The sequence below is a fragment of the Sus scrofa genome, chromosome 18, assembly GCF_054392235.1.
Source record: "Sus scrofa isolate SSC_HxYL_T2T_F1_AM1 chromosome 18, Sscrofa_HxYL_maternal_Yorkshire_Landrace_v2.0, whole genome shotgun sequence".
NCBI classification, from domain to species: Eukaryota; Metazoa; Chordata; class Mammalia; order Artiodactyla; family Suidae; genus Sus; species Sus scrofa.
Genome location: NC_139400.1, coordinates 45843379 through 45866420, shown reverse-complemented (window position 1 = coordinate 45866420; position 23042 = coordinate 45843379). Strand labels below are relative to the sequence as shown.

At 44.0% G+C, this 23042-nt stretch overlaps 1 protein-coding gene across 11 annotated transcripts in view; it reads right to left on the bottom strand.

The window, feature by feature from the left end:
- Positions 1-23042, bottom strand: part of ELMO1 (engulfment and cell motility 1) — a 555188-nt gene that overhangs the window by 376034 nt on the left and 156112 nt on the right. For 10 of the 11 annotated variants that reach the window (XM_021079239.2, XM_085005795.1, XM_021079236.2 and 7 more), the window contains 2 exons: positions 12878-12928; positions 71-240 (listed from right to left, as the gene is read on the bottom strand). In XM_021079239.2, the coding sequence (XP_020934898.1) occupies positions 71-240; positions 12878-12928 (221 nt within the window). Of the gene's footprint in view, positions 1-70; positions 4327-4465; positions 4566-8061; positions 8237-12877; positions 12929-23042 lie in introns of those variants that run through there. The other variant, XM_085005793.1, reaches the window with a different exon arrangement.

The window sequence follows — 23042 nt, the reverse complement described above, 5'->3', positions numbered from 1 at the left end:
AAATAACAGACACCCAGACTGTCATTAAGAAAGTACAGGGCAGATGGAAATCGAGATAAAAGACGCTTACTCAGTGCCGCTCTCCACCATCTGTGTGAGAAGAGAGATGCCGTCCAGATTGATAAACTCCTGGGCAAACGTGACATCCCGCGACAGGCTGGCCAGGTCCTTCAGAGCCTCCAGTTTGGCGTCCATACTCGACGACTGAATCCGTTCATGGAGCTGCTGGGCGTTTTGAGCCTCACCGGGGACAAAAACAAAGCAAAGAGTCTTCAGTGGAATCCACAACAGACAGAAAAGTAACATGTCATTGAAAAATGAAGATACATTATTTAGATGAATTATTACAGGCTAAGGGCAGGGTTCCAGCCGTCGTGACCCCACCTTCACGCGATGCTTGTCAATGTCACAATAGGCATCTGTCGCCTTCTTTGAACAGAACCCATACGTCCATCCCATGGAAGAGCGACAGCTCAGGAGCAGGGACGCTCCGGCAATGATGGCAGTGCGCAGGGAAAATGGGGAGAATGTTTACTTTGTAGTAAAATGATTATCTATAAGTGACAAAAAGCTATTTGCTTAATTAAGCAATTACACAAATTTATACAGCATGTTCACCCGGTTCAGTCAATACTCTGAGTAATAACTGCCTACACACAATGTTCAAAAGTTTCATTACACACCCAAATAATTTTTCAGGGTTACTGAATATCTTTCAGCACAGCACAGTGGGGCTTGCAAATTCCACCTTTCAACAACGTGTGTTTCACATACATTAGTTATTTATTGCATGAATTTAAAACAAAATAATTAGGCAAACAAAGTGGCAGCTTTGCCTAGAATTAGAGTTCTCCTTTTTTCAAGGCATTTGCACTTGGCGTCTACATGTAGCACAGAGAGGGACAGAAATATATCGGAGGAGTTAAACTTCCAGATAATAATGTGTCTTCTGTATTTCTCATCTACTCAGTAAAGGTTTTCATATATACCTTTCAGTTGGGATAGAGAAAGAAAGAGAGAAAGGAAGAAAGGAAGAAAGGAAGGAAGGAAGGAAGGAAGAAAGAAGGGAAAGAAAGAAAGAAAGAAAGAAAGAAAGAAAGAAAGAAAGAAAGAAAGAAAGAAAGAAAAAAAGAAGGAAAGAAAGAAAGGAAGGAAGGAAGGAAGGAAGAAAGAAAAGAAAGAAAGAAAGAAAGAAAGAAAGAAAGAAAGAAAGAAAGAAAGAAAGAAAGAAGGAAAGAAAGAAAGGAAGGAAGGAAGGAAGGAAGGAAGAAAGAAAAGAAAGAAAGAAAGAAAGAAAGAAAGAAAGAAAGAAAGAAAGAAAGAAAGGAAAGAAGGGAAAGAAAGAAAGAAAGAAAGAGAGAAAGGAAGGAAGGAAGGAAGGAAGGAAGAAAGAAAAAAAGAAAGAAAGAAAGAAAGAAAGGAAAGAAGGGAAAGAAAGAAAGAAAGAAAGAAAAGAAAGAAAGAGAGAAAGGAAGGAAGGAAAGAAGGAAGGAAAGAAAGACAGAAAGAAAGAGAAAGAAAGAAAGAAGGAAAAATATTAATTTTTTCTGCCTATGTTTTTGCTTAATAGAAATAACTGAATGTCTTTTGTAGTTATTAACTTGAAATTGCGAGGGTTGAAGCACTCTGCCATCTTCAGATTCTCCTCAGGTACTGGCTTTCTCCTTTGAAAGCTGTCATATTTCAGAGAAAGGGGAAGATGGGGTATCTGGTGCCAACAATGAGGGGTCTTCTCCCAAAGAGAAACTGATTAGAACTGTCGGAGGAGCCCCATGTGGACGATAACAGGATTAAGTTTGTAGAGCAGAGGAAGGGATTCCACACAGGAACTGAGAGCCCAGGGCTCCACCCCAGAGCCCCCCTACCTCCCTGTCCAGCTCCCCTTCACCATCACCTGGAAGCAGCCCGGGGAGAGAAGGGGATTCAACAGGGAAACCAATGCAATTCTTCAGCAACTAAGACAGATGAAACCCAGGCTCCGATCCCTTTGTCAGAGACATATGCTATGGTCCCCCATGTAATTATAACCAAAACCTGACACTTTGCATCAGAAATTAGAAGAAGGGGTGAAGTAAGGTGCAGAAGAATAAGAACCGCTTTCCCTACTCATTCAATGATCCCCAGAGAGGTGACAAATGGTTCAAATCCTAAATTTCAATTTTTTTTTTAGAAAGGGAGAAAGGAGAGCTGAATGAGAATCACTTCATCTTTTTAAAACTGTTGAAAGATGTCCCATTCTCCAGTATTTTCAAACGGAGATACAGCATTAACATTAACATACAATATTTAACCCAAATGAATAATTTTGAATTTGAAAATACATTTTTTCTCCCAGCAGGAAGTCCACATTTACTATAGAGATTATGATAATAATGAGGACTCAGAAATGACTGCATTGTCATTATTAATGCTAATAGTGGTTGGTGCTGTTAATACAAAAATAAAAACAGCTGGTAGTTACTCAGCATTTTTTTTTATGAGCCACTATTCTGAAATATCATGAAGGAATTCATTCAACCCGCATAATAGTCCTATCAGGAAGGTGCTTTCATTATCTTTATTTTACAAAGGAAGCTGAAGTTCAGAGTAGTTAAGTAACTTGCCCGGGGTCACACAGCAGTATGGGAGCTGAGATAGGACCTGGGCAGCTGGCCTCTGGAAAGAGGCTTTAAAGCATGGGACTCACACACTGTGGCATGCCTGAGAACCCTCTGGACTGCTTCTTAAAACACGGATCCCTGGGCTCCACTCAGAGTTTTTGTCTCTGCAGGCCTGGGATGGGATCCCCTCAAGTGTATGTTTAGCAAGCTTCCAGGCGCTGCTGATGCTGCTGGTCCTGACATCACATGCTGAGAACCAGGGTTCTAAAACTCTACAGAGGAGTTCCCGTCGTGGCTCAGCGGAAACAAATCTGACAAGTATCCATGAGGATGCAGGTTTGATCCCTGTCCTCATTCAGTGGGTTAAGGATCCAGCATTGCCGTGAGCTGTGGTGTAGCTCGCAGACGCCGCTCAGATTCTGAGTTGCCGTGGCTCTGGCATAGGCTGGTGACTACAGCTCTGATTGCACCCCTAGCCTGGGAACTTCCATATGCAGCAGGCGTGGCCCTAAAAAAAGAGACAAAAAATTAATAAATAAAATTCTAAGGACACTGCCTCTCCAAGTGATGAGGAATGCATGGCCCCGCCCCACAGGGCACACAGGCTCTGCCTCTGTCTTCCAATCCCTACCTCACCTTCTTCCGCTGGGGCACAACAAGCCGCCCCACCGCACCCCCCTGTACCAATCCACTTGCCCATTTAAAAGTATACACTTCTAGGGAGAAACCCTGGCTAAGAAAATAGAAAGAACGAGTCTGTAATTGTGGAATCTAGGTAGATGAAATTTATTATTCTTTCTGCTATGGGGTGTGTTTGAAATATTACCTACTTTGAAGTTAATGAATAAATTAATTGAAAATAAGAGAAGTGAAGAGCGATAACAGAAACCTGGAGAGGCCAAATGTCCCAAGCAGGGGAATCCAGACTGAAACTGTCCCAAATCCCAGGACGGCTAATCAGTTGCTGCTGTGGAAATGAAACATGTTCTACTAAGACGATCACCCACCAGCATAACGAAGCAAGACTCTGACTTGCTGGGGGTCTCAAAGAGTCACTCGCAGCAACAGTAAGAAAGACTTCTCCAAATTGTGTCAGACTGGAACATCCAGTTCATGGATGCATTAGCCTGAGAAGTTTCTACGGAACCGTCCACCTGCTCCTGCACTTGACCTAGTGCCTGAACACGATACGGCCTGTTTTCACGGAGGGTCTTACCTTTCAGGGGAGACCTTCCTCCTTGCATGGTTGCCATCATCCAAGGACTCAACTCTTTATAAAAATCTAGAGTTCCCAGGATGTTCAGAGTTGGGCAAGTTTTCCTCTCAGTTCCGAGACATAAGTAAACCACTGGGGGGGCGGGGGCAGACCATTGATGAGGATGGGGGACTGGGCCAGCTTGGTGGGCTGTGATGGGAAGCTCCCCGAAGGAGGAGTGAGAAGCAGGGGCTACTTCCTGCCCCGTCACTCGTTAGCTCTGGTGCCTCAGGGAACTTCTCTTAATCTCTCTGGGCCTCGCCTTCCTCTTCGGTGCCCTCAGGGGCGGTGAGGACATCACATGTAGCTTTCTCAGGTCACAGATGGTTTCTCAGGGGGGCAGGAACCCTCATCAAGAAGTTCGCCAGGAAAAAGCTTGCTCCAGAGATGTTAGTCCCCGAAGTGAGCCCCAATCAAAGGAGTACATCAAACTGCCGGGACCATTTCAATGCATTATTTTCCCAGTGGGAACTGGAACAGGTAAAGATAAGTGTTCTTTTTAGGTTTTCCAATTTCTAAATAACGCGGATATGAAACTTTTATTGTAAAAAATAATGGGAGAATAAAAGTTTTATTATTAAAATACTTGGGTTTTGTAAGGAAATCTTACTTTGTGGCCTCCGTTATTGCCAAAGACGACTCTGCACATGATTCTACTCGGCCTTCCTTCAGACTAGTGTTTACAGTTATCTATTGCCAAGGTACAGCCCCTTCAAAATCAAAGACAGAATCCTCACTCACTAATGCAGCAAACACTCCTGGACTTTTACTCCCCGCTAGGCATGCTTCTGTACATTTGGGATTTGGCAAGAGACAAGAGTTCAAGGTTCTTACCCTCCTGGGGCTTACAGCCTCAAGGTGGGGGACAGACAGGAAAACAGACTGATAATGAGAAATTAAATACTGATGAGTTCATAGCAAAATTTAAAAATGGAGGAACATGAGAAAAAGGGACTGGTTCCTTTTTTTAAATTTTTTTTTTTTATTTTAGGGCCGTACCCACGGCATATGGAAATTCCCAGGCTAAGGGTCAAATCGGAGCTACAGCTGCCGGCCTACACCACAGCCACAGCAACGCCAGATCTGAGCTCATGGCAACGCTGGATCCTCAACCCACTGAATGAGGCCAGGCATTGAACCCATATCTTCATGGATCTTAGTCAGGTTCGTTAACTGCTAAGCCACGAGGGGAACTCCCAGTGACTGGTTACTTTTTCAGATGAGTTGGTTTTCAAGAGCAAGTGGCCTAAGGAAGTGACATTTATTGATGCAGAGATCTGATTAAAAAGGAGTCAGCCACATTGGGGAGGGGCGAGGGGGATATTCTGGGAGCAGGAATGGTAAGTTCCAAGGAAGAACAGAAGGAAGAACCCTGGCATCTCTGGAGGGGCTGAGGGGGGACCAGTGTGTCTAGGGTTGGAGGGCAAAAGAGAAGTGGGAAAGTAGGAGGAAGTGAGGATGGACAAGCAGACTGGGCAAGGCAGTCTAAGGAGCTCATGAGTAGCAAAGCTAGAGAAATCCTGGATGGTGATAAGCTTGCCTGATTGAAAGGATGCATTTAAATAACGAGACAGATGTGTGGGAGTTTGGGAGCTCTTAAAATAGCATTTATAGGAGTTCCCGTCATGGCTCAGCAGAAACGAATCTGACTGGTATCCATGAGGACGCAGGTTCAATCCCTGGCCTCGATCGGTGGGTTAAGGATCCAGCACTGCCGTGAGCTGTGGTGTAGGTCACAGACACGGCTTGGATCCTGAGTTGCTATGGCTATGGAGTAAGCCGGTGGCTACAGCTTTGATTCGCCCCCTAGCCTGGGGACCTCCATATGCTGGGGGTGCGGCCCTAAAAAGACCAAAAAAAAAAAAAAAAAACCAGCATCTATATTCGAACGCTAGAAGCAACCAAAATGCTCTAAGCAATAGGACAAGGGTTAAATAACCCATGATACAGTCATAGGATGAAATAGTAACATGGAATTGAAAATGAAACTTTCAGAGAATACAGGATACCACGGGCACATCCTCATGATGGAATATTAGGAGAAAGGCTAGATGCAAATATATTTTATTGTTTGAGGGGCAGGGCTATGTGTTCATGGGCAAGGGCTTGTATCCAGAAGAATGTGAGAAGAAGAAATATGTCAGATTTGCTCACCGCTTTATTCCCTATACCTAGGACCATGCCTATCATACAAAAAAAGCATTCAAAAAACATTCAAGGAGTTCCCGTTGTGGCACAGTGGAAAGGAATCCGACTAGGAACCATGAGGTTGCGGGTTCAATCCCTGGCCTCGCTCAGTGGGTTAAGGATCCGGCGTTGCCGTGAGCTGTGGTATAGGTTGCAGACGCGGCTCGAATCCCGTGTTGCCGTGGCTCTGGCGTAGGCCGGCAGCACCAGCTCTGATTAGACCCCTAGCCTGGGAACTTCCATATTTCACGGGTGCGGCCCTAAAAGGACAAAAGACAAAAAACAAAACAAAAACAAAATTCAAAAAAATTCCACTAAATGCATGAAGATGTAAGTGATTATGCAGGCACACATAATATGCATAAACACAATCCAAGGAAACAAAGCAAGATATGACCCATAGTTATTTATGAATTATAATATTCTGCATAATTTTCCTGGTAGCAAAGTTTTCTAACTTTCCATAATTCTGCAATATTTTTCTATTTTGGGGAAAATCGACACTATCTGAAAAAATAAAATAGTCTTAGTTCTGATTTCTCAAGCAGGTAGCACAAATGACAAGAGTCTAGTAGTTGCGGGTGTGGCTGTATCAGATAGTGAGTTTTCCTTTCTGGCATTGTCCTAAGGATAGAAAACGAGGGTTGCCTCTGAGCCACTAAAACAGCCTGATGTGGCTGCCAAACATCCTGGGCCGAGAAAGCTCTGGGCCCAGGCTCAGAGGTCACAGCCTCAGAGGGCTCTGCAGTGGGTACAATATTTGCAATGATCCCCAAGCAAATTCCAAAAAGGCTCTTGATCCGTGATACCAATTAAGAAGGGGTCTAAAAAGTCCTTAGGTTGACACGTTTCACAGATATTTTCAAATGTGTACTCAACATGGCCCAGCAATCCAACTACCCTTTCCTAGAATGTTTGCTGTGTCCTTCTAAAATGACTCCTCCACAGCTTTCTTCCTCTGCTTAAACTCCCCCAGCCCCTGCTTCTCTCACACTGATGATCCTGACCTAGCTTTTACTGAGGAAGTCAAAGCAATCGGCCAAGTGTTCCTGCATCTTCCTACTTCCAAGGGCTCCGCCCGGAGCCTCTATCCTCACAATTGGCCTCGTCCTGAATCTGTGCACCTAGCGTCCGGTTTCCTATTCAAGGTCCGTGCTGCCTCCCCCTCCGCCCCCAGCTCTTGAGCCCTTATCCTCTCACCTTCTCAAGGCTCTCCTTCTAAATTGTGCCCCCTTCTTCTGTACATCTCTCTCTGCCGTGGATCATTTCCAGCTGCAAACATCTCTAACAGATCCCGTCTTAAAAAACGGGAATGTACAGACTGCTGTACACTGAGCCAGTTCCCCTTCGGCCGGGTCCTCGTATCACTGCTCCCATTCTCAGCAAAAGCTCTGGAATGAAGAGGGGTCTCCTCACTGCGCTGCACATTCTCTCTTCTCCTCACCTTCGTCCTCACTCCTACCTACCCTGAGAGTATCCATGACGCTCCCCACATCTCTGTGCGGCTCGCCCACCTCCCTCATCTGATCATCCTCCCTCACCTTCTCAGCAGCCTTCGGCACACCTAAGTGCGCCTTTCTCCTTGAAGCACTTTCTTCACTTGGCTTCTCGCCTGGCTCCTCCTCCAAACCTGAGCATGTGCCCAGGGCTCTGCCTTCCCGAAGGCAGGTGACCTCGTCCAGCCCACGGCCTTCCTCGCCGTGCACCTGTGATGGCTGGCACACCTCCAGGCTGCTGGACACACACCCCTACCTGCCTGCTCATGGACACACAATGGGCATTTCCAACCCTGTGTTGTCCCTTTCCTCAACCTTCTCCTCCAGTGAACAGTGCCACTGTGGACTGCACCCAAACAGCGGGAGCATCCTCGCCGCCTCCGTCAAGGAGCAATGCATCCAAAGTGTCAGGAAGTGCCAGGGCTTGCCCTCCAACTCTCCTTCACACCCTCCACATCCCTACGAGGTTAGGCAGCCCACACCATCTTGTGTCCTGCCCAGGCTGCTGCCCTGAACTCCTAACCTGTCCGCCTGCCACACTGGCCATCTGTGCTTGGGAAGCAGCCAAGGTGATCTCGTCACTCCTCTGTCTACAAGCCTCCACTGGCTTCATCTCTCTCAGTTCGGCTCAGAGGGCAATGGCAAGAAATAGAATTTAAGACATTTGACAATTCTTTTTGAACTTTCTCAGCTCAGCACTGAAAAAAAAAAAAAAAAAAAAAGTGGTTCCAAAAATTATTAATGGTCTTACTGTTAAGAATCTCTGATAACCTGAATCCACAGAGTGACCGAGATAAGACTGTTTTTCTTTTTGCCAGAGTAACAGGCCCCCCCAAACCAGTGTGACAGGTCTCTGACCTAGATGTTTCTAATATCAGTTCCCTCAACGAGAGAGGGCAAAAAGGCAGCATTAGGCTTAGAGCTGACAAAGCAATAATGGATACTTGATGAGCAGTTTTATTTATTATGTCCAAACAGACCAAAAGGAGGAATAAGGGAAAAGAAGAGTTCAGGTCAAATGTAAAAGGGTCCTTAAAAATCTAATAGTTTGGAAAACTGGAACGTCTTCAGCACAGAATGTTACGATTCGCCTCTTGTGTGTTGTAGTGGCATTGCCATATTTACTTGTGTGTGTATTTGTTTAATTAAAAGCAGCGGGAGTTCCCGTCTTGGCGCAGTGGTTAACGAATCCGACTAGGAACCATGAGGTTGCAGGTTCGGTCCCTGCCCTTGCTCAGTGGGTTAACGATCCAGCGTTGCCGTGAGCTGTGGTGTAGGTTGCAGACGCGGCTCGGATCCCGCGTTGCTGTGGCTCTGGCGTAGGCCGGTGGCTACAGCTCTGATTTGACCCCTAGCCTGGGAACCTCCATATGCCGCGGGAGCGGCCCAAGAAATACCAAAAAACAAAACAAAACAAAAAAAGACAACAAAAAAAAACAAACAAAAAAAAAAACAAAAACAAAAAGTAACGGCCACACAGAGAATAAAAAGCAATCTGTAAGTACTACCGGAAGTTATAAAATGAAAAAAGTATCCCAATATTAACAGTTTCCTGGGTTATCCCTTGAGAATCATTTTTATCCTTTTATCACCATACATCCACCTCCTTTCCATGTGTATAACAGGGGTCCCTCTATACACAGGGTTCTGCAATCTGACTTTGCAATTAATATTATGTTTTTGAGATGCCTCTGAGGCAGCAGATGCCGTATTCTTTTTAGCAGCTACACAGTATTGTATTACATGGATAGAACCTAGTGCATTTAACTAGTCCCAACTGACAGGCAGTTAACAGGTTCCAGTTTTTCATTACTGAAAGCAATGATGAATACACCCCTGCAAGGATGTGTATGGTGTGTTTGTGTGTGTGTGTCCTGCAGTGCTTTTGTGAGTGCATCTATTGTGTAAATTCCCAGGAGCAAAACTGTCAGGACAATGACATATGTATTTTAAGCTTGGGTGGGTATAACTAAATTGCCATCCAAAGAAGATGCATCCATTTGTACTCAATACCACAGCATCTTTGCCTCACATTTTGATTATCTAGGAGTGTAGATTTTCATCTCTTTTGAGGAAAAGATTGTGTTTCTTCTTTCATATATATCTATCTATAAAGATCTATATAGCTATAGTTAAATAGCCATACCTATATAGTCATATATAGATCTATATAAATTTATCATTAGATATATAGTCTCCTTCTCCCTCTCTCAGGTATATTTATGTGTGTACACACACACACACACACACACACACACACACACACATACACACACACGAGCCAGGATAAAATAGGTAAGTAAATATAGATTTCTAGACAGAGAGAGAAATAAATAGAGAGGAAGGAAATGCGAGATCATTTTTCTTCATAGCTTTTGGCCATCTGTTTTGGGAGCAGTTTGTTTATTCATAAGAGAGGCTGTAAACTGCAGAATTAGCCCTCTATTTATCATGACTGTTGCCAATTGTTTTTTCTCAATTTGTTGTTTTTGACTTTGTTTCTAGAATTCTTTCCAAACATAAAGATTTTGTGAGGTTGTTTTTATTTTGGGGTAGTCAAATTTATCCGTATTTTCCTTTATGGCTTCTGGGGTTTGTATCCTACTTAGGGTGGCTTTCTGCACTCCAAGACTGCACATATATTTACTGTAAAAACTTTTTAAAACAAAAATATCAGGAAAGTGAAAACAATGGCCTGGTAACACGAACTTCCCTGTGTTGGAAGGAACAACAGCCAAAAATTATGTAAAAGATGCTTTGTGCAATGTGTGATCTCAGGTTAGATTTCCACCAATTATCATGGCAGGTACAAGGAAACACTATTTAGCTGCACAATCTGAACGTTTCCAAACCTTGAAATGCTCGGAAACTCACATACATTTGCATGCGTTCCCTGGGTGTGTTCATTGCTATATTTTTCTGATAATGGAGTGATGGATACGGATATGACACTTAAAAGGCCACTAGAGAGACTCTTTAAAGATGTACAATGCAAAGGACGACGCTTAGACAAATGCTGGGCTTTTAAAAGAATAACAATAGAGGTTGTTTTTTAAGATCTTCTTTCATTAAAGCCTTATCTTGCTAGGAACCAGAAAGGATCATTCTATAATAGAGGAAGACTGAAAATAAATCAATAAAAATACCACCACCAATAGAGTGGAGGTGATACTCAGCAGAGTTGCACATCACCTAAAACAAGAGTGTGCAAGCACATGAGTGTGTGTGAGTCCTTGTCTGGCTACAGAGTTCAGCTGAGGGAGACGAAAGGACTGGAAGTGCTAGCACAACCCCATTTGTTGTTTTCTTTGTGGTACCCTAACATTTCCTAGCAAATTTAATAAAGACAAGTTTTTTTTTAATTCTTTGATGGCTGCACCTATGGCATGTAGAAGTTCCCAGGCTAGGGATCGAATCGGAGCTGCAGCTGCCAGTCTACACCACAGCCACAGTAATTCCAGATCCAAGCCACATCTGCAAACTACAGCACAGTTTATGGCAATATCAGATCTTCAACCCACTGAGCAAGGCCAGGGATCAAACCCGCATCCTCACTGAGGCTATGTTAGGTCTTTAACCTGCTGAACCACAACAGGAACATGCCACAGCGTGAGTAGGTTCACTCTGCAGATACTGACAAACTTCACCCTACCAAACACCTAACCTTCTTTCAAGGAGTAAATTAGCACTGCAGAAATTTTGTTCAGGAGCCCATGGCAAATAAAAAAAGAGGAGCAACTTCCTCTTTGGCTTAGAGAAGGCCTGGATAAAAAAAAAAAGCAGTACCTGTCTAATCCCAGGATGAAAGGAAAGGCCAAATCAACTCTTTCTGCCCCACAAGCAGATGGATAATTTCAGCAGGACAAATAAGAACTACAAAACCCAAATGAAACCAAGATCTCGAAAGGTGAAATTAACATGAATCATGCTGACGAAGGGAAGAAGATCAGTGTAAGGCAGACAGAAACGTCTCAGCGCATCACATGGCCACTGAAAAATGAGCACGAATGATAATTTCCATTAAGTGGAAAGAAGGCAGCGAAAGACAGTTCAGCCAACTCCAGTGGGCTTGTCACTGTGTTTAGGCTCGAGATGTTACTGGGTAAAAGGTTTAGGAGTTTTTTGTTTGATGTTTTTGTTTTGTTCTGTCTCTTTAGGGCTGCACTGGGGTGTATGGAGGTTCCCAGGCTAGGGGTTGAATTGCAGCTGTAGCCACCGGCCTACATCACAGCCACAGCAACACCAGATACGAGCGGTGTCTTCGACCTACCCCACAGCTCACGGCAACACCAGATCTTTAGCCCCCTGAGTGAGGCCAGGAATCAAACCTGCGTCCTCATGGATACTAGTCAGATTCATTTCCGCTGGGCCACAATGGGAACTCCTAGGAGTTTTCAAACCTCTCTAATATAATTTTCAACAAAAAGAATTTGTGGTAGTTACAGTACCCACAATTTAACTTTAGCCAGATGCTTTCCCCAATTTTTAAATTTATTTTTAGCCTACCACATGGCTTCAGTGGAAACTGAAAATGAGAGCTAGACACAGTTTTCATCACATATGCAGAGTGGAAATAGTAACACTTGGTGTATTTTGTGCCGACGATTTTTTTAGGAAAGTGATAAAATGCACTGTGAAATAACATAGTTTAAGTATGCTAATGTTACAACCCAAAGTATGTATAAGCAAGCAAGCAAGATCAAGATAAGCAACACAGTCTCAGCTACAGTAATCTAAATACACTGTAGCATGTTATTTAGCAGCTTTTATGCAGAAGACTTTAAAGTGTTTTTTTCTAGAATCAGCTGTCAGGGAAACAGCATAAGTGGCAAACCCTTCTTAAACTATACTTTTGTGAATTGTCATAATGACTGACCCAAACTAGAAAATGCTTAAAAGTTCTTGCTCTTTCAACACACACAGACACACACCCACACCCACATAGACACACTCTCTGACTTTAAAAGGGAAGTAACAGTCTTGGGTTTTGTTTGCTTTGTTTGTTGTCTGAATTTGTTTTGATGGCCTTCAGTCCATCTGTGGGCAAGCAGGTAAAACCCATCAGCGCAGCTGAGTGATCCCGTCTGCAATATGAGAATTGTCGAAATGACCACAAAACTCAGACTTTAGAGCCGACTTACTTGCACATAACCTGGAACAAAAATTTCCTTTTCTGTAAAGCTAAATAGAAGGAGGGGCATTTCTGCCCATTCAGAATAGGAGGACATGCCAAAGTCTTTTGTTTCACACCAAAGTCACCCCTTAAAATTAATATCCCATAATCACACATAACGAACTGGAGATCAAAGACTACTGGAAAACTATAAAGATCAACTTACTGGAGATGTGGTTAATCGAAGGATAGTGCCATTTTTTATTTCATTGCGATTCTGAAAAAGAAAAAAAAACTTTGTAAATCTTCAAGTGGAGGCTTGATAAAAAAAGAGAACAAAGGCAAATATAACCTAACAGACTCTATATAATAACTAATGTATGATTCAATTTATACTCACTTCTACAAAGAACTTTAAACCAAGTCCCAAAGATATTAACTTTATGTCAAGTCATGGACAGCATTCAGCACAGAGGCAGTGAACATACACCCAGAGAATAGGAATATGGGGCCCAAGAATAACCAAAAAAAAATTTTTTTGTTAAGTCATTAAGGATTAAGCTCAGCGGGGTACAGATCCAGTGTTTGCCACTGCTGTGCACAGGTTCAATCCCTGGCCCAGGAACATGACCCAGCAATAGCACTCCTACATACATACTTAAGAGAACCCAAACTACACATCCACAGAAAAATTTGCACATGAATGTTCATAGGAACTTTATTCATAATAACCAAAAAGTGTAAGCAACCCGAATGTCCATCAGAGGATGACTGGATAAACAAATGTGGTAAATCCATTCAGTGGAATATTATTAGGCCATAAAAAGAAATGAAGTATTAATGCATGCTAACACATGGATGACTCTTAAAAACATTACACTAAGTGAAAGACTCTAGACACATATTTTATGATTCCATTTATCAGAAGAGGCAAATCCAAAGAGACAGGAAGAAATTAGTGGTTTCCTTGGGCTGGGGGAGGAGGATTTGCAAATGAGTGCTAATGGGTGCAGGGTTTCTTTTGGGGGTGATGAAAATGTTCTAAATTTGATTGTGGTCAAGATTTCAGAAGTCTGTGAATACAGTTAAATCCAATGAATTGAACACTTTGACAGGTGATTTTATATTTTTTGGAATGTGAATTATATCTCAATGAAGCTGTTATTTTTTAAGAGGTTATAAAGAAACTCGATTTCTTCACACTCGCTGGTTCCCACTGCATGCTGCCTTGAAGTTAAGAACAAACAGCATAAATGAGCGGATCCCAAATTGGTCCATCTTTCCTTGCCAAGTATATTTGAGGTGAATGTTTTGAAGCTTTCCCTTAGCATCTTTGGGACTGAAGGGAGCATTTCACGGGCAGTTTTATTTTCTGCCACCAGAGTACGCACCATACTCAGCTTTGGAATTGACCTTCTGAGAGTCACACCACTGCAACCCCCATCCTGAAGCACCCAGGCCAGGAGGTTAATACAGGGCCTGTGGGTCATTCTCCTGCACTGTTTCGGACAAGCCACCAGCTAGTATTGCTCAGGATGTAGCAGACACACAGAAGTGGTAGGACATTTCCTAGATGAAAAGCCCACAACACACAGAACACTCACTTTCTCTCTCTCAGCCAGTTCTGATTATTTCTTAGAAAATGAATTTTCTAAAGGAGTTATCTGAAAGCAAACAGGCTTCGGGCCAATACTTTCTTCCCAAGCAACCGAATCTGAATGCTTTACACTGAGTCCAGGTAGGCCTGAAAGCCCCACACTGCTGGATCCAAACCTTCCTTGGGCAACTTCAGCTCAATCTAGAGCATCCCCAGCCAGACACCCAGGGCCACCTCTTGAGACAACAAGGTCCTCATTATCAGATGTGTGCAGGCAAGGGCTGAATGACCGCCTGGCAGGCAGGCTCAGGTATGAGGTGGTGAAATGAATTTCAGTCTTTTAAAAAATTTCCTTTCAATTCTCAAATTCTATGATTCTATGAGAACTAGAGAGGAAGACCACAAATACTAGTTATAGAAGATTAAGGCAGCTGAATACATAGCCTACCTCTTTCCTGATCAGCTTCTAAATGAAGGGAAAAATGAGAGAGTCAGAAGATGAAAGACTGAAACATCTCCTTTACTGTGATTATGGAGAACAAGGCTCAGAGAAAGAACCAGCAGACAACTAACTGAACCCTTAGATTTAGCACCTGTGGAGGTAAGACCAAAGGCAGGTTCCCTCCCAAGAGGAAAGGGGGCCCTGGTTTATTCTTGCCAAATTACAAACCAAGTAGTAAATGAGGGTATGAAGAGGCCAGAAGGGTTTAGCAATCGTCTCATGGAAAATAGGAGTGGGGATGAAGTGTTCCTAATAAAAGCAATTAACTAGCATTTATTGAAAGGCACTGGGGTGAGTTTCTGAGTTTTGGTGGAATGTTTATTTAACCACCATAATAATTTTATGTTTCATTTTAAAGCTAAGAAACCATTGCAGAACTATTCACTATAGCCAAGACATGGAAACAACCAAAATATCCATCGACAGATGAATGGATTAAGAAGATGCGGTATAGATTCACAATGGAATACTACTCAGCCATAAAAAATAATACCATTTGCAGTAACATGGATGGAACTAGAGACTCTCATACTGAGTAAAGTAAGCCAGAAAGAGAAAGACAAATACCATATGATATCACTTATATCTGGAGTCTAATATACAGCACAAATGAACCTTTCCACAGAAAAGAAAATCATGGACTTGGAGAACAGACTTGTGGTTGTCAAGGGGGAGGGGGAGGGAGTGGGGTGGATTGGGAGCTTGGGGTTAATAGATGCAAACTATTGCCTTTGGAATGGATTAGCAATGAGATCCTGCTGTGTAGCACTGGGAACTATGTCTAGTCACTTATGATGGAGCATGATAATGTTCAAAAATAGAATGCGTACATGTATGCGTAATGTTCAAAAATAGAATGCGTACATGTATGCGTAACTGGGTCACCATGCTGTACAGTAGAAAAAAAATTGTATTGGGGAAGTAACAATTAAAAAATAAAATAAAAGACAAATACCATATGATATCACTTATATCTGGAATCTAATATATTGCACAAATGAACCTATCTACAGCAAAGAATCAAACTCATGGACTTGGAGAACAGACTTGTGGCTGCCAAGGGGGCGGGGGAGGGAGTGGGATGGACTGGGAGTTTGGGGTTAATAGATGCAAACTATTGCATTTGGAGTGGATAAGCAATGAGATCCTGCTGTGTAGGACAGGGAACTACATCTAGTCACTTGGGATGGAACATGATGGAAGATAATGTGAAAAAAAAGAATATATGTGTGTGTGTGTGTGTGTGTGTGTGTGTGTGTCTGGGTCACTTCACTGTACAGCAGACATCAACAGAACATTGTAAATCAATTATAATAGAAAAAATAAAAATCTTTAAAAAAAGAAAAGATAAGAAACCATAGCTGCCAAGAAGATAAGTTATTTGCCCAACATCATGGAGGGGGAAGGGGGGATTCAAACCTGTCCTGCTGAGGAGCAGAGGAGCTAACACCAGAAGCTGTGTGCTCTCTGGAAAAGATAAGAAGATCTAGACCTTGCATTTGTCTTTAGAGAGGTGAGCTCATCACCTGGTCAACAGACATGAGAGCAAAGACTTAAGAGTAGTATTAACAAAAGCTCTGCATATTCCCAGGCACTCCCCAGGGCGTCCACAGGGTGGGAGCAGGGCTGGGGCAGCCTCAAGCCCTTGACCTCCAGGCCCCCTTCTTGTCTCCTGCAATGCTGACTCCTGACTTTCTGGGATCCAAGTATGAGTTCTTTGCAGGAAGGGACTCAAGGATTGTTTGTTTAAACCAAAAGCAACATTAAAACCAGTGACAGGCAAGGCTGAGTTTAACTTTCCCCCACCTCGTACCAGCCGTATGTGCTCAGTGCAAGCTACTTAACCACTCTGATCTAAGTTTACTCTTCCCTAAAATGGGAAGCACAAGTCATTGCCTAGAGGATGTAGTAAGCAAGAGAGGTGACAGATGAGCTGTGTCTGGCCCAGAATCGGTTCAAAAATGAGAGCAATCAGGACTGTTACACCAAGAGCAGCGTGCATCCCTTTTGTCTGTGCCTTCTCAGTTGGCAGCTCATTTGCCTTCTGTCTCTTGCTCTTCCCTAAAAAAAATTTTTTAATCAGTGCTTTATATTCGGGACTAAAAAAGATAAGTAGAAGAGCCACTGATATGTGCATTAAAATCTTCAAGGTCCTGACAGAAAGGTAGATCAAAATCAAACACAGACATCTGCTTCAGAGATTATTCTATCAGGAAAATCACAGCGACCCCACCTCTTGTATTAGGGGCTGATGGAATCCTTTGCTCTCTGAGGATGCCTAACTTGGGATGTAAACAAAGGAAAAGGCTTGGCCTGGCTCTAATTTCACAAATTCCATCCAGACAGTGTAGAGCATCCCTTAAGAGGTGGGTTTCCAGGTAGGACAGTCTCAACTGGACCCACATTTCACTTGTTACCTAGGGAATCTGGTACAAGTGACAGCAGTCCTTTTTGCACCAGCTTGTTCCTGTGTAAAATAGGGCTGGTGCCTGTCTCCTAAGGCTGCTCGGAGGATTAAATGAAACAATCCATTTAAAGAGCTTAGAACAGTGAATGGCACATGGCAAACACTCATCCAAAAAAGTTAGCTCTTTATTCATAACTGATAATATCCAAAAGGCACGTTGATGCATATGCTTAGTTGTATTTAGCTCATCTCTATATGTAATCCGATCCGTAAAAATAATAGTATGATCTATGTTATCCTAAGTCTAAGACCCTAAAGGCAGCAGCACGCATACAGCAGAATAAAAAACATTAGCAACCGTATGCCTCTTCTATCAGCAGATCAGAGTGGCTGAGGAGGAGGCCTGGCACACAGCATGCTCCACATCAAAGGCTGGGAACCCTGCACTCACCCTTTTTTCATACTCGGGCCTCTAGGTCTGTTTCAGAGGGGTCTTCTTTGATGCAATCCTCCAAGCGTTCAATAAGGGCGGTGTGTGTGTGTGTGTGTGTGTGTGTGTGTATGATTTTACTTACTTATCCTGCCTACTGGCTATCTCCCCTCTACCCGTGAACATACACTACCTGCCACGGCACTGGCAGGCACTGTTCTCCCTTCCTGCAGTGAGCAATAGACTGGCCAGCTTTGTCTCATCAACAGGTTGTCAGGTTGTGCCGGTGACCTTTGGGAAGCAGCTTTCAACAGGACCAACCCAGCAGCATTCACCTGCGTCCAGGGTCACCTTTACCCAGCCCGCTAAGAAACACTACTAGCTGACATCTAAACTGACATATAAAAGCATGTGGGGAAGGAAAGAAAAAAAAATGGGCAAACTCCCTCCCTCCAAATAGAGAGGGGGATTCTGTAAAAACGAAGACTGTATCCATCAGCTCACCGTGCTAGGAAATTGCTCCGTGCCCCTTTCTGGGAAGTCAGTCTTTAATCCCCATACCTTTACGTGGCTTCAGAATCACCACGGGCATCAAAATGCAGGTTTCCAGGACTCCCACCCCTCTGGAGCCACTCACTCAGGGGTCTGGGATGCTGCACATCACTAGGCTCCCAAGTAATTCGGAGGCACAATAAAGTTTGGCATCTCTGCAGTCTGATGCGTAAGACCACAGAGCACACGGGGCGTAAGTATTCTGAATTTCAAGGTAATAAAGTGAAGCATACAAGACTCATGCCAGCTCCCCAAAATGGAAGAGGAGAAAGCAGCAGAAAGAACAGTTCTGCAGGAAAATGTCCAAACAGCACACAATGTTCAGGAAAATGACAAGGGGCCCAGTGACAGCCCGCGAAAGCCCCGCTGTCGCATTTACTCACACCCAGCAGTGGCAGACTGTACTAGCCCCTGACATTCACAGGCGTCTCCATAGGACGTCTTTGTGTTCCCCCACAGAGCCAGCTCCGTGACTCGGCCTCTGTGCGGATGGGATAATAAGATCCTGCAGAAAAATGTCACTGTTGTCATAGTTTTTCCCTCTGAAATTGGTTTTTCTCAGTATGCCAACTTTCTATCTGGCCGGACAAATTAAGAATTATTCCCTGGTCAAAAATTCCAAATTCTACCCCTCTTCCTGTTATTGAGCAAGGAAAGCAGGTCAGGGGTGGGGTGGGGGCGGAATTACGACCCCCCCCCCCGCCCCCCCAGGTCCAGGCGGCTCCAGGGTCTTTTCTTGGCTCTGTCTCTCTTCCTCCTCATTCTGTCTTTGTCCATCTCCCTCTCCCGATGTGACGAGGTCCTTCCTTTGGACGTATGACTAGGAAATAACACAGTTCTTCAGACTCATTACTCGATTATCACAAAGACTGATTTTGCGTGCAAACCTGATCCTTTCTGTCCTTTGTATGTTCATTTTTGTGATCTTCGAATTTTGGGGCTGAAGGAAATAACGAAGGACAGCGTATGACATGCTGGTTGCTAGGTTACAGAGCGATGCCTCTACACGGAGGACTACGGGTCTACCATTTGAGGAGGAGGACAGAAATACTCGAAAATAAATCCCAACCCCCTATAAGCCAGGGAAAAAAGAGGTGAGGGTGGGGGAAAAGGATAGGAAAGAAGGGGTGGCAAAACCTCCTAAATGCCCATTCCCCATAACTAACACTCCAGCCTTTTCAGGTCCTGAGCATCAGCCACCACGGTCCTCCCTCCCCTCCCCGCCCAACCCCAGGGGACTTTAGCAGTTTATCACCACCCGTGGATTGAAGCATCTGAATTTGACTTCTTTTCCACCCCCCTTTTTTTCTCATGTTCCTAACTAGATGCTAGTCCCAGGTATGGTTTTTCTTTAATCATTTCCTTCTCACTGCACCCAGGGACCCTTCACACGGTTCCCAAACCCAAAAGGCAGACAAGCCAGGTGTTGAGTAAGATAGCGTCCACTGCCCTTTTGTGCTGTATAAACACAGACCATGATGAAGGAAGGCCTGGGAGGCTTTGTTCTCTTTCTACCTGTCACGAGACCTGGGTGAGGGGAGTGGCAGGAGGCAGAGAGACAGCCCCACTGGAGCCCAAGGAGTCTCTGGGACCTGGTGAGCCCCAGGGGAAGAACGGGAGGAGAAGGCCTGTCTCCCTTGGCATTTTACTCCACTGCTTGTAGAAGAGGAGATAAAGAACAATGTTTTACTGGAGAAGAACCTGCTTATCTTAAAGGAACAGGCCCTCTTAGATGTTCTCTGCTGCTAAAAAGAGGCGCCCCTTTAGAAAGGTGGGGAAGCTGCTAGTTCCCTAGCCAATTTCACATGGCAGGAGTGAGAACACATCTGCCTTTACCCGGTGACCGGATCCCAGGCCCAAAAGCTCAGGGCAGAACCTGTCCATGTCTACATCCATGTCCCTCTAACACCTTGGACAAGAACCATCGGAGTGCGGTCTGTTAAGAAATGATGGAAGGTCGTTATTTAGATGGTGAATCTTGAACGCAGCTTTGAAGTCAGAGTAGCCAGTCCCCTTCGGCACAGAGGTGAGGAGGATAATTTTGACAACACGGACAGGAGAATAAGCACCAGCAAGGTACACTGTGAGCTTCAAAGAGTGAGGATATGTATTCAAAAACTCTCTTTCCACTTCAGGGCTGGACTGGGGGAATAATAAGGGAGTGAGGATGATGGACCAGCAGGGGTCTGGGGGCCTGGAGCCAAGTGCACTGGGCTGGAAGGAAGGAAGCCCAGGCTGAGCCTGCACGAACTGACTTCCCATGTGACCTTGGGCAGGTCCGTTGGCTTCAGTCTCCTCATCAACGGAATGGAAGCAAGGGGCCCAAGCCCAAGGTCAATTCTCTTCACTTCTCTTTTATTCGCAATGCAGTAAAGAGGGGACATTTAAGGCTTTTGAGCAAGTTGGCCGATATGATGAAGGGGGTGTGTGAGAGAAACGAATCTATCAGGAGCAGTGAATCAGACTGGAAAGGGAGGAAATCAAGGAGACCGGGCAAGGTGGTGGAGGGACCCAGCAGTACCCTGCCACCTTGCAGGGCTTGGCACGTCCTAAGTTAGACCCCAGGCTCCAACCACGCAACCACTGGCTCTGAGCATCTCTCGTCTCCAATTTAACAATCTAATAGATGAGCCCAAGAACCAAAAAGCTAGGAAGCAATAAGTTCTATGACAAAAATATGTGCCTTCCTCCCATTCATAAGTTGAAGGGCAGTAAATAGACACCCATTTTTCATGGGTGATTTTGTAACGTTTAACAAAAGCCTTAAAAATCAAAATCAAATTCTATGTATTTTTCCTTTGGAAACATCAGCGATGCAGCCATTTACATAGGATGTCTATGGCAGCATTGCTTATAACAGAGAAACAAAACTAAAAGCAAGCCCAAGTGGTCCAGCTGTTCATTTATTGCCTCTCAACCCTGAATCCAACATTCTTGGCTGGACGTTGTATCCTGGAGTTGGCCCTTGCAGGCATTTTTCCTCTGCCATCTGGAAGAATGTTAAAGAGCATACTGGAATAATCCTGCCTGAGCCTAGAAAGGCAGTTCGGTTTCGATCCGCTCTTATATGATTGTTATTATTAAATGTAGAAACCCTCGGGCCTCATCCACCCTAGGGTCTCTTCCACCCTCAGGCCCTTCTACGCAGCTCTGCTTACTCCACCATCAGAAGCCACTTCTAAGTAGCTCTGCTTACTCCACCTGCCAGCAACAGACACACTCCCGTCCTTCAGCACAGGCCTGCCTCCTTCATCACTGCAGGGTGTGCCTGGGGGAGCCGTGCCCTCTTTGAAGAAACCTGGGGAAGGGGCAGTTCCCTCTCTTGGTCTTTAGTGCTTAAACTGTTCTCTCCTCTCCATGCTAGAGGCCACAGCTACTTTGCTGCAACCAGAGTCCTTTTTTTTTTAACCCCTGTGCCTATAGTTAACATTTACCAATTTTTAAGTTTTCCCTTTTCAAATAATGGCATGGTTTCTATGTTCTGACTAAACCCTGACAGATTTACCACGTCTTCCAAATGTTACTTAATGTGAAGGAAAATTTAAATAAATATAGTAAAGCTGGCCAATGATACATAATACAGCCATTGGAGTGTGCTGGTATGAAAGAATATTGCATATGAGAACATGTCACATGGTACTGTGAAGTGTGAAAGGAAACTTAAAACGGAGTTGGTATTTGGAGTTCCTGCTGTGGCACAGTGGGTTAAGACTCTGACTGTAGTGGATCAGTTGCTGCGGAGGTGTGGGTTCGAAACGAGTTAAAACGATCTGGCATTGCTGCAGCTGCAACATAGGATTCACTCCTTGGCCCAGGAACTACCATTTGCAGTGGCTATGGCCATTAAAAAAAACAACAAAAAAAAGCTACTGGAGTCCATATTGCTAAAAGAGCTTTTTTAAATGGAGCTGAGGGCCTTTAAGAAAATGTGACCTATGCACATCTCAGCCTGGATGAATCTGACCTCTTAACTTGATGAAGACATCCAGAACACTTGCCAGAAATTCAAAATACTTATCAGACGCTTACCGTTGTGACAGTCTATATACGTATTGGACTCCTAACATAAAACAACCTGTGATTCCTTAAGGACCAAATATTCTTTTTTTCTTTTTTGCTTTTTAGGGCCGCACCTGGGGCATATGGAAGTTCCCAGGCTAGAGGTCAAATCAGAGCTATAGCTACTGGCCTGCCCCACAGCTCACGGCAATGCCGGATCCTTAATCCACTGAGCAAGGCCAGGAATTGAACCCACGTCCTCATGGATACTAGTCAGATTTGTTTCCACTGCACCACAACAGGAACCCCCAGGACCAAATATTTTCTTGTTCACATCAGAGTCCATCAGAATTTTCATTAGGAAACTTTTAACAACCTCATGGCTTTTGGTCTTTACAAGCCCCTGACTCTTTCTCTTCCTTGGAACACTCTTTCATGGTCACCTCAATCTGTGCCTCCCAAAGTGCAATTCTTAAGACCCCAAATAGGCTCCTTTCTTACTTGCAGCCTCCTGCATTATTTTTTTAGTTGGCAAGTGAAAAATGAAGGCTGCAAAGTAGTACTGCAGTATGAGTCCAAATTGACGTAAGGAATACAATGTGTGCGTATATACACTGGTAAAATGCTGGTGCCCAGGCAGAAAATCAGGTGAACAATGCTTCTCACTTGTAAAATATAAAAAAAGGAAAGAAAGAAGGAAACATGCCTGATATTGTATTTGCCCAATACGGTTAATGAAGATTGGCTTTATATCTAAGGGAGAGAGCAACCTCCCTGGTTTGGGACAGAAGGACCTGCACAAGCTGGGGTGAGCCATGTTAAACCAGCTTTCTCCTGCAATCCCATTTTTCTATCCATCTGAGATAAAGATTTGATTGCAGGCCCCTCTGCTCTCAATTTTAAC